General features: G+C 46.5%; 1 protein-coding gene across 1 annotated transcript in view; it reads left to right on the top strand.

Moving 5' to 3' along the window:
• LOC114642571 (serine/threonine-protein kinase MRCK alpha-like) overlaps nucleotides 1-12,042 on the top strand; it is a 141,338-nt gene that overhangs the window by 95,332 nt on the left and 33,964 nt on the right. Inside the window, exons 8-10 of the mRNA XM_051927174.1 lie at nucleotides 5,002-5,150; nucleotides 5,365-5,498; nucleotides 11,457-11,575. Of these exons, the coding sequence (XP_051783134.1) occupies nucleotides 5,002-5,150; nucleotides 5,365-5,498; nucleotides 11,457-11,575 (402 nt within the window). The remainder of the gene's footprint in view (nucleotides 1-5,001; nucleotides 5,151-5,364; nucleotides 5,499-11,456; nucleotides 11,576-12,042) is intronic.

Here is a 12,042-nt window from a genome sequence, read left to right on the forward strand (position 1 = left end):
AATCGGTGACAAAGGGCAGCCTGGCGGAGTCCAACTCTCACTGGAAACGGGTTCGACTTACTGCCGGCAATGCGGACCAAGCTCTGGCACCGATCGTACAGGGACTGAACAGCCCTTATCAGGGGGGCCCGTACCCCATACTCTCGGAGTACCCCCACAGGATTCCCCGAGGGACACGGTCGAATGCCTTTTCTAAGTCCACAAAACACATGTAGACTGGTTGGACAAACTCCCTTGCACCCTCCAGTACCCTGCTAAGGGTATAGAGCTGGTCCACTGTTCCGCGACCAGGCCGAAAACCACACTGTTCCTCCTGAATCCGAGGCTCAACTATCCGACGGACCCTCCTCTCCAGGACCCCTGAATAGACTTTTCCAGGGAGGCTGAGGAGTGTGATCCCTCTGTAGTTGGAACACACCCTCCGATCCCCCTTCTTAAAGAGGGGGGACCACCACCCGGTCTGCCAATCCAGAGGCACTGTCCCTGATGTCCATGCGATGTTGCAGAGGCGTGTCAGCCAAGACAGTCCTACAACATCCAGAGCCTTGAGGAACTCCGGGCGTATCTCATCCACCCCCGGGGCCCTACCACCAAGGAGTTTTTTGACCACCTCGGTGACCTCAGTCCCAGAGATGGGGGAAGCCCACCTCTGAGTCCCCAGGCTCTGCTTCCTCATTGGAAGGCATGTTAATGGGATTGAGGAGGTCTTCGAAGTATTCCCCCCACCGACCCACAACATCCCGAGTCGAGGTCAGCAGCGCACCATCCCCACCATATACAGTGTTGACACTGCACTGCTTCCCCTTCCTGAGACGCCGGATGGTGGACCAGAATCTCCTCGAAGCCGTCCGAAAGTCATTCTCCATGGCCTCCCCAAACTCCTCCCACGCCCGAGTTTTTGCCTCAGCAACCACCAAAGCCGCATTCCGCTTGGCCTGCGGTACCTATCAGCTGCCTCCGGGGTCCCACAGGACAAAAGGGTCCTGTAGGAGTCCTTCTTCAGCTTGACAGCATCCTTCACCGCCGGTGTCCACCAGCGGGTTCGGGGATTGCCGCCACGACAGGCACCGACCACCTTACGGCCACAGCTCCGGTCAGCTGCCTCAACAATAGAGGCACGGAACATGGCCCATTCGGACTCAATGTACCCCACCTCCCTCGGGATGTGGTCGAAGTTCTGCGGAGGTGGGAGTTGAAGCTACTTCTGACAGGGGGCTCTCCCAGACGTTCCCAGCAGACCCTCACAACACGTTTGGGGCCTACCACGCCTGACCAGCAACCTCCCCCACCATCGAAGCCAACTCCACCACCAGGTGGTGATCAGTTGACAGCTCCGCCCCTCTTTTCACCCGAGTGTCCAAGACATGTGGCCGCAAGTCCGACGACACAGCCACAAAGTCGATCATCGAACTGAGGCCTAGGGTGTCCTGGTGCCAAGTGCACATATGAACACCCCTATGCTTGAACATGGTGTTCGTTATGGACAATCCGTGACGAGCACAGAAGGTCCAATAACAAAACACCGCTCGGGTTCAGATCAGGGGGGCCATTCCTCCCAATCACGCCCTTCCAGGTCTCACTGTCATTGCCCACGTGAGCATTGAAGTCTCCCAGCAGAACGAGGGAGTCCCCAGAAGGTATGCCCTCTAGCACCCCCTCCAGGGACTCCAAAAAGGGTGGGTACTCCGAACTGCTGTTCGGTGCATACGCACAAACAACAGTTAGGACCCGTCCCCCCACACGAAGGCGAAGGGAGGCTACCCTCTCGTCCACCAGGGTAAACCCCAATGTACAGGCTCCAAGTTGGGGGGCAATAAGTATACCCACACCTGCTCGGCGCCTCTCACCGGGGGGCAACTCCAAAGTGGTAGAGAGTCCAGCCCTCTCAAGGAGATTGGTCCAGAGTCCAAGCTGTGCGTCGAGGTGAGTCCACGACTATATCTAGCCGGAACCTCTCAACTTCGCGCACTAGCTCAGCTCCTTCCCCTTCAGAGAGGTGACATTCCACGTCCAAGAGCCAGTTTCTGTAGCCGAGGATCGGACCACCAAGGTCCCCGCCTTCGGCCACCACCCAACTCACACTGCACCCGACCTCCTTGGCCCCTCCCATAGGTGGTGAGCCCATGGGAAGGGGGGACCCACGTTGCCTCTTCGGGCTGTGCCCGGCCGAGCCCCATGGGTGCAGGCCCGGCACCAGGCGCTCGCCATCGAGCCCCACCTCCAGGCCTGGCTCCAGAGTGGGGCCCCGGTGACCCGCGTCCGGGCAAGGGAAAACGCCGTCCAAAATTGTTTTTCTTCATAGGAGGTTTGTTTAACCGCTCTTGTCTCATCCCTCACCTAGGACCAGTTTGCCTTGGGTGGCCCTACCAGGGGCATAAAGCCCCGGACAACAGAGCTCCTAGGATCATTGGGACACGCAAACCCCTCCACCACGATAAGGTGACGGTTAAAGGAGGGGCTGGTTATCCTTTTACACTAAAATATTACTAAAGAGATACAAAAAAAGTAAAATGGATATGTTCTTTTTCTTTAAGGAGATTAAATATTACTGAAGAAAGAAAAGAAAAAAAAAAACTAAAACAGCCAAATGGGGCTATGCATACAAACTTAAAAGGTTTAAATAAAACAGAAATATACACTTTTATTTTTACTTGCTTAACTTGTGGAGGGTGTATCCTGTAGCAAAGCCCTAACTTTTTTCGTGAAAGCCCATTTCAGTCAATAAGTCTTAAAAACAGGTGTAAAGATATTGACAATAAGCTACGCAAACCCACCAAGACATGCAATCGTTTAAATCAAAGTGCGAGTCGAAAAACACCATCCCATAATATTAGTTAACGATTAACACATTTCTATATGTATTGTAAGCATACAATACAACGGATAATATGTTGCGCTTATTTATCTGGTGTACTGACATTTTTGCGCGTTTAACGGCTGAAATCTAACGTGGTTTGTGCCCTTCAGAATGAAAAGAGTTTGTATTTACCTTTTTAATAAAAGGCGAGCTTTTAAGCCTGAGAAATCACCCCGTAAATGCACACGTTTAATTGCACATATGTTAATATGTATGCTTACACAGTATTAAAAGACACTCAACAATTAACGTCATTTACCTTCGTTCCCGCGTTTGACTTGTGCTGTAAATCTCTTCCTCGTTTTCAGTTCACGTGATTACGTAGGAGGCGTAATACGTGATGACGCGATACGTGACTCCGCCTCCTCCATTACAGTATATGGACAAAAAACAGGTTCCAGTTATGACCATTACACGTAGAATTTCGAAATGAAACCTGCCTAACTTTTGTAAGTAAGCTGTAAGGAATGAGCCTGCCAAATTTCAGCCTTCTACCTACATGGGAAGTTGGAGAATTAGTGATGAATGAGTCAGTCAAACAGGTTCCAGTTATGACCATTACGCGTAGAATTTCGAAATAAAACCTGCCTAACTTTTGTAAGTAAGCTGTAAGGAATGAGCCTGCCAAATTTCAGACTTCTACCTACACGGGAAGTTGGGAGAATTAGTGATGAGTGAGTCAGTCAAACAGGTTCCAGTTATGACTATTGCGCGTAGAATTTCGAAATAAAACCTGCCTAACTTTTGTAAGTAAGCTGTAAGGAATGAGCCTGCCAAATTTCAGACTTCTACCTACACGGGAAGTTGGAGAATTAGTGATGAGTGAGTCAGTCAGTCAGTCAGTCAGTCAGTCAGTGAGTCAGTGAGGGCTTTGCCTTTTATTAGTATAGATATGACAGCAACACTCATAACAATGACAACACAATTACATTGACAATTATGTTACGTTATTTTTAAAATGTTTCCTTTACTTTTTCATAACCTCTTTAACACACTACTTCTCCGCTGCGAAGCACGGGTATTTTGCTAGTTTAAGTATAAATCAAAAATTCCAGTTATTAACTGACTAATCATATTTCCATTAAAAAATAATAAATGATTTTTAAAAACAGAATACAGTTTAAGTACCAAATACTACAACTTTATCCTTCTTTATAGTATTTATTTTTGCAATGAAATGTAGCTGATGTACATTTAGTATTAATTTTTTTTTCTTCTGATTATATATTTTGATTGTCCACTTATTACCTCAGTCCAGTTCTTAAGTTCACTAGTTAACAATTTTCATATAAAATATACTTCTTCATTTCACTAAGACACATGTCGTATCAGCATTAATTTTCCAACCTTGACTAGGTTTTAAGGTCAGGCCCTGTAGCTGGTAGATTAAGATAAGGACACTTAAAGGTATTTTTATTTAAAAAACGTAAATTAGAAAATAATGTTTATGATGGGTGTTCTTTTTCATGGAATTCTTCTCAAGTGGACAGTACTGTACTTTCCTACTGTAACTAATTGTGATGAAAACTCTATCTTGTATTGATAAAATATGAAATACACACATCTATTCATAATGTCTGAGTGTGACCGTGCAAGACTTTGAAGCCTATAGATGTCAACAGAAAAAAGGCAAGAAATTAAAATAGTTTATCATGATATATAAATAACCATTTAAATCATGTGACAAAGTAAGTACATCCCATGAAATGCTTTAGTTAGGTGTTTCTGTCTACCTGTCTCTAAAATTGAACAAGTCACATCACTGTCTACTGTGTGAAACCTTTAAAAATTCTTACTATTGGCAAATCCATCCATCCATCCTCTTCTGCTTATCCGAGATCGGGTCGTGGGGGCAGCAGCTTGAGCAGAGATGCCCAGACTTCCCTCTCCCCGGCCACTTCTTTTAGCTCTTCCGGGAGAATTCCGAGGCGTTCCCAGGCCAACCGAGAGACATAGTCTCTCCAGCGTGTCCTGGGTCTTCCCCGTGGCCTCCTCCCGGTTGGACGTGCCCGGAACACCTCACCAGGGAGGTGTCCGAGGATCGGACCACCAAGGTCCCCAACTTTAGCCACCACCCAACTCGCACTGCACCCGACCTACTATTGGCAAATTTTGTTTCGCATGTCCTCAGAATTAAAAATTAGCTTCAAAATAGTAGATTTGGTTTAATGCATATTTCAGAATCTGATTTCTTTTTTTTTTCTTCTCTTCAGGAAACTCCTCCACCAACATCTCATGGTAACTTTGCTGGTCATCACCTTCCATTTGTAGGATTCACCTATACCTCCCACTGGTATGTTTAAATGCTCACATATTAACCTCCACACCAAGACAGCCATAAGACGCACCATTAACACTATAATTGTACTGACGGGTGCATGAGTAGACCTTTCTTACATATATGCACATCATTTAATATATGGTGTTATATTTTTGTTGTTGTTTGATTGTTCCATGTACTCAGTACAATAAAAATAAACATGAATTGTAAAATTTTATGTTTTAAGTGCCCTGTCGGATCGTGGCTGCTTAAAAGAGTTTGCTTCACAATCAGAGCCCGTGGCTGCCTGTTCTAATGCTTTGGAACTGAAAGTGAAGAAACTGGAGAGAGAAAATGGGGAGCTATCCAAGAAATTGCAGGGTGAGTTTGGATAAGATTTCAATGAACTAAGGCTTCCCTAATGTGAGCTATAACATGGGTCTCATAATTAATCAGTTCAACTAATTACTCCTTTATTAAATTAATTTTATTCAGAAAATTTTAAAAAGTGGAGATAATATATATGAATATATGTGATGCCTTGTATGGTGTGTATTATTTCAAAGCCTATTATGTAGAATAATACTTAAAAGTTATTTTAAATGTATAGTTCAATTTCTGCCACCTTATTGTGGTGGAGGGGTTTGTGTGTCCCAATGATCCTAGGAGCTCTGTTGTCCGGGGATTTATGCCCCTGGTAGGGCCACCCAAGGCAAACTGGTCCTAGGTGAGGGATGAGACAAAGAGCGGTTCAAAATAACCTCTTATGAAGAATAAAAAATTTGTACGCCGTTTTCCCTCGCCCGGACATAGGTCACCGGGGCCCCCCTCTGGAGCCAGGCCTGGAGGTGAGGCTCGATGGCGAGCGCCTGGTGGCTGGGCCTGCACCCATGGGGCTCGGCCAGGCACAGCCCGAAGAGGTAACGTGGGTCCCCCTTCCCATGGGCTCACCACCTATGTGAGGGGCCAAGGAGGTCAGGTGCAGTGTGAGTTGGGTGGTGGCCGAAGACAGGGACCTTGGTGGTCCGATCCTCGGCTGCAGAAGCTGGCTCTTGGGATGTGGAATGTCACCTCTCTGAAGGGGAAGGAGCCTGAGCTAGTGTGTGAGGTCGAGAGGTTCCGGCTAGATATAGTCGGGCTCACCTCGACGCACAGCTTGGACTCTGGAACCAATCTCCTTGAGAGGGGCTGGACTCTCTACCACTCTGGAGTTGTCCCTGGTGAGAGGCGCCGAGCGGGTGTGGGCATACTTATTGCCCCCCGACTTGGAGCCTGTTCATTGGGGTTTACCCCGGTGGACGAGAGGGTAGTTTCCCTCTGCCTTCAGGTGGGGGGGACGGGTCCTAACTGATGTTTGTGCGTATGTACCGAACAGCAGTCTGGAGTACCCACCCTTTTTGGAGTCCCTGCAGGGGGTGCTAGAGGGCATACCTTCTGGGGACTCCCTCGTTCTGCTGGGAGACTTCAATGCTCACGTGGGCAATGACAGTGAGACTTGGAAGGGCGTGATTGGGAGGAATGCCCACCACCCACCCCCGATCTGAACCTGAGTGGTGTTTTGTTATTGGACTTCTGGATTGTCCATAACGAACATCATGTTCAAGCATAGAGGTGTTCATATGTGCACTTGGCACCAGGACACCCTAGGCCTCAGTTCGATGATCGACTTTGTAGTCGTGTCGTCGGACTTGCGGCCACATGTCTTGGACACTCGGGTGAAGAGAGGGGCAGAGCTGTCAACTGATCACCACCTGGTGGTGAGTAGGCTTCGATGGTGGGGGAGGATGCCAGTCAGGCCTGGTAGGCCCAAACGTATTGTGAGGGTCTGCTGGGAATGTCTGGCAGAGTTCCCTGTCAGAAGTACAGTAGCTTCAACTCCCACCTCCGGCAGAACTTCGACCACGTTCCGAGGGAGATAGGGGACATTGAGTCTGAATGGGCCATGTTCCATGCCTCTATTGTTGAGGCGGCTGAGCGGAGCTGTGGCCGTAAGGTGGTTGGTGCCTACCATGGCGGCAATCCCCGAACCCGTTGGTGGACACCGGCAGTGAGGGATGCCATCAAGCTGAAGGAGTCCTTCAGGACCCTTTTGTCCTGTGGGACTTGGGAGGCAGCTAATAGGTTCTGGCAGGCCAAGCGGAATGCGGCTTCGGTGATTGCTGAGGCAAAAACTCTGGCGTGGGAGGAGTTTGGGGAGGCCATGGAGAACGACTTTCGGACGGCTTCAAGGAGATTCTGGTCTACCATCCGGCGTCTCAGGAGGGGGGAAGCAGTGCAGTGTCAACACTGTATATGGTGAGGATAGTGCTCTGCTGACCTCGACTCGGGACGGTGGGGGGAGAACTTTGAAGACCTCCTCAATCCCAGTAACATGCCTTCCAATGAGGAAGCAGAGCCTGGGGACTCAGAGGTGGGCTCCCCCATCTCTGGGACTGAGGTCACCGAGGTGGTCAAAAAACACCTTGGTGGCAGGGCCCCGGAGGTGGATGAGATACGCCCGGAGTTCCTCAACGCTCTGGATGTTGTTGGATTGTCTTGGTTGACACGCCTCTGCAGCATTGCATGGACATCAGGGACAGTGCCTCTGGATTGGCAGACCGGGGTGGTGATCCCCCTCTTTAAGAAGGGGGACCGGAGTGTGTGTTCCAACTACAGAGGGATCACACTCCTCAGCCTCCCTGGAAAAGTCTATTCAGGGGTCCTAGAGAGGAGGGTCCATCAGATAGTCGAACCTCGGATTCAGGAGGAACAGTGTGGTTTTCGTCCTGGTCGTGGAACAGTCGACCAGCTCTACACCCTTAGCAGGGTCCTGGAGGGCGCATGGGAGTTTGCCCAACCAGTCTACATGTGTTTTGTGGACTTGGAAAAGGCATTCGACCATGTCCCTCGGGGAATCCTGTGGGGGGTACTCAGAGAGCATGGGGTACCGGACCCCCTGATAAGGGCTGTTCGGTCCCTGTACAATCAGTGCCAGAGCTTGGTTCGCATTGCCGGCAGTAAGTCAAACCCGTTTCCAGTGAGAGTTGGACTTCGCCAAGGCTGCCCTTTGTCACCGATTCTGTTCATAACTTTTATGGAGAGAATTTCTAGGCGCAGCCAGGGCATTGAAGGGGTCCGGTTTGGTGGGCTCAGGATTGGGTCACTGCTTTTTGCAGATGATGATGTCCTGTTTGCTTCATCAGGCCGTGATCTTCAGCTCTCTCTGGATCGGTTCGCAGCTGAGTGTGAAGCGGCTGGGATGGGAATCAGCACCTCCAAATCAGTGACCATGGTCCTCAGCCGGAAAAGGGTGGAGTGCCCTCTCAGGGTTGGTAGTGAGATCCTGCCCCAAGTGGAGGAGTTCAAGTATCTCTGGGTCTTGTTCACGAGTGAAGGAAGAATGGAGCGTGAGATCGACGGGCAGATCGGTGCAGCGTCTGCAGTGATGAGGGCTCGGCATCGGTCTGTCGTGGTGAAAAAGGAGCTGATCCGTAAGGCAAAGCTCTCAATTTACCAGTCGATCTACGCTCCTACCCTCACCTATGGTCATGAGTTATGGGTAGTGACTGATAGAACGAGATCACGAATACAAGCGGCTGAAATGAGTTTCCTCCGCAGGGTGTCTGGGCTTTCCCTTAAAGATAGGGTGAGTAGCTCAGTCATCCGGGAGGGGCTCAGAGCAGAGCCGCAGCTCCTCCGCATCGAGAGGACTCAGATGAGGTGGCTCGGGTATCTGATCAGGATGCCTCCTGGACACCTCCCTGGTGAGGTGTTCCGAGCACGTCTAACCAGGAGGAGGCCACGGGGAAGACCCAGGACACGCTGGAGAGACTGTCTCCCTGCTGCCCTGGGAACACCTCGGGATTCTCCCAGAAGAGCTAGAAGAAGTGGCCGGGGAGAGGGAACTCTGGGCATCTCTGCTCAAGCTGCTGCCCCCGCGACCCAATCTCGGATAAGCGGAAGAGGATGGATGGATAGTTCAGTTTCCCTCTGCCACCCTTCATCTTTACACATTTCTAACTTTTGAGCATTTTCCAAGTTAGTTTTTGTTTCATTAGGTTAGTGTTTAGTGATAGTGACTGGACCTATGTGTTTGTGGTTTTAGCTCTAATGTATACTTAAATTCTGACTAATCTAATGTGAGACATTGATAAAACTCAAGCAAGCTTGAACTGTAAGCTTCACCTGTTAAGGAAGGAAGGTTTTGGGGGAATGTCATCCAAACCCCTTATGCCTCAGGTTCACACTGTGGGCAACAACTAGAAGAAACATGTTTTGATGAGTGTCCACATTCTGTAGATAAAGAAGGAAGAAACTTGACTCTCTGTTTTTTACCCAGCAGGGTTTATTGTTCCTATGTCTGCAAAACTAATCTTAGCCTCCTGACTTCCAACATCTCTCTCTCACTCTGTGTAAACTTCAGGAAGTCCTCATTCTTTGTTGATGCCTACAGTGAATTTGTCAATTCTATTTTCTCTGATTGTTGGTGGCTATTTTCTCTCATTGAGCTCAAAATAAAAAATGTAATTCAAAATGAATGTATGCAACCAAGAGTCTTGTGAGCAACTGATAACTAGCCATAGAGCATAGCTTCTTCAACCTAAAAATGTCCAGGTAAAGGGGCACCTTTGAAACCTTAGACATGCCTTAATGATATTTTGAGAAAGCAGTAACTCATGTGGCAGTGTTACCTCTAATAGTCTCGGACCTCATTGCCAGCATTTCTACCACTTATACCAGAAATATTTACTACATACACTCACACACGCACACGCACATGCACACACACACAAACGGAAAAATAATTAATATGAAAATCCACCATCTCCTGCTGACAAGTACATTTTATACATTTATAAACTACAACATCAAATCCACCTGCCTTATATTGTGTAGCCCACCTTGTGTCACTAAAACAGCTCTGACCCATTGAGGTTTGGACTCCAAAAGACCTCTGATGGTATCCTGTGGCATCTGGTGCCAAAAAGTTGGCAGCATATCCATTAAGTCTTGTATTTTCTGAGGTGGGGCCTCCATGGATCCGACTTGTTTTCCCAGCACATCCCATAGATGCTTGATTACATTGAGATATAGGGAATTTGGAGATCAAGTCAACCCCTTGAACTCTTTGTCATGTTCCTCAAGCTATTCCTGAACAGTCTTTGCAGTGTGTCAGAATACATTATCCTGTTGAAAGAGGCCACTACCATTGGGGAATACCGTTGCCATGAAGGGGTGTATGTGGTCTGCAACAATCTTTAGGTAGGCAGAATGTGTCAAAGTAACATCCACATGAATGCCAGGACCCAAGGTTTACCAGCTAGACATTGCACAGAGCATCACACCATCTCTGCTGAAACGCCTTCTTTCCACAGTGCATCCTGTTGCCATCTGTTCCCTAAGTAAACAACGCACAAGCACCCAGCCGTCCACACAATCTAAAAGAAAACATGATTCATCAGACCAGTATTGCTATTTAGACACCTTCTTTTACATATCATTTTTTTTTGCATATGCTTTTACTTGTCAGAAAAGTCTAGTGTAAATGATCTCTAGCTGGCATGGTAACAAAATGCATGTGGAGCTCCATTGTCATTTAAAAAACAAACACATGTAGGTGTTTTTACCCTAGTTTTATCGGCAGCAAACATTTCAAAGCAAGGTCCTCTGTTTTGGCTAGAAAGCTGTATGTTAGCAGTCAGTGTCTTCTGAGTTGGGACTAAGTAATGCAACTGGCTTTGAACCTTCACTGTCCGAGAGAATGTTTTTTTTTTCTTCTTAAAAGATACAGTCCAATAAAACAACTGTTTTTAGTTGCTGAGTTTGAGTTGTTATACTTACAATCAGTCACCTTATAATATTTTTCATTTCCAGTGTACCCAACCCACTGTAATTGTTATTTAACAACCATCTTGGCCTATCTTTGATGGTTAGCAGCTTAACAGTTAATGTTGTTTGTCAATTGATTTATAATAATGTAATTTTATCTTCAGTTCTGAGTTTCTAAGAACATCAATAAACCTTGGAAAAATGTTTTTTTATGTCTGTCATAGTCTTGGCTCTGAACTGAATATTTATTTGCAATGAGAGGAGCAGAACACAATACATTACCTGACTTAACAGACGTTTAGAAATAACAGTACTGCTAATAATTTTAATTAGAATGTAAACTGCTTCTTATCTATAATTTCATTTTTAAAGCACAATGAAGTGATGGATTCCTGTGTGCTATATTTCATGTAAAATCAGATTTGTTTCCCCTTAGTTATGTACATTAAATATTTCAACTCTTTCTACTGTGTTGAATTTTGATACCCACATTTTTGGGGCTGTTCTGACAGTTTACATGCTATATTTCAGAGAGTCAGCTGGAAAGTAATGAAGCAACAAAGCAGAAGAGAGAAGATGAGTCTAAGCAGATCAAAACCCTGGAAAACCAACTACGTTCTACCAAACAGGAGAAGGATTCCCTAAATAAGGTTGTAGTTTTTCTGTTGGTTGTTTATATACATACATTATTCAGAATTAACTGTTCAGATTGGTTTCTTGACATAGGAGTTGTTAATCGGTGCCTAAATTATATTTTTATTTGACTTTGATTTGATATTTCCTGATTCTGTTTTCAGTGAATTAAAACTTAAACTTGTAGGTTTATTCGACTATCTAATTCAACCAAAGGCCCTGTTTTTCACACACCCCTGTTCTTTTAATGGTGTATTTGCTGTGAGATGTCTTGCAAAGACAATTAATTTTGATTAATACAAGCAATTAAAATTAACCATTTATTTAATGAGCTGAACACTTGAGCATTGTTGTCTTAATAAGGTAGTGCCTGCTTTTTCAAAACTTCAGTATAACTTGTTTAACATCTTTGTGGAGAATAAAGAAATAAGTATTTAAATGTTGGTGACAAATTAATTGAAACCATATATTCAAATATTCATCA

The sequence above is a fragment of the Erpetoichthys calabaricus genome, chromosome 1 (assembly GCF_900747795.2).
Source record: "Erpetoichthys calabaricus chromosome 1, fErpCal1.3, whole genome shotgun sequence".
NCBI classification, from domain to species: Eukaryota; Metazoa; Chordata; class Cladistia; order Polypteriformes; family Polypteridae; genus Erpetoichthys; species Erpetoichthys calabaricus.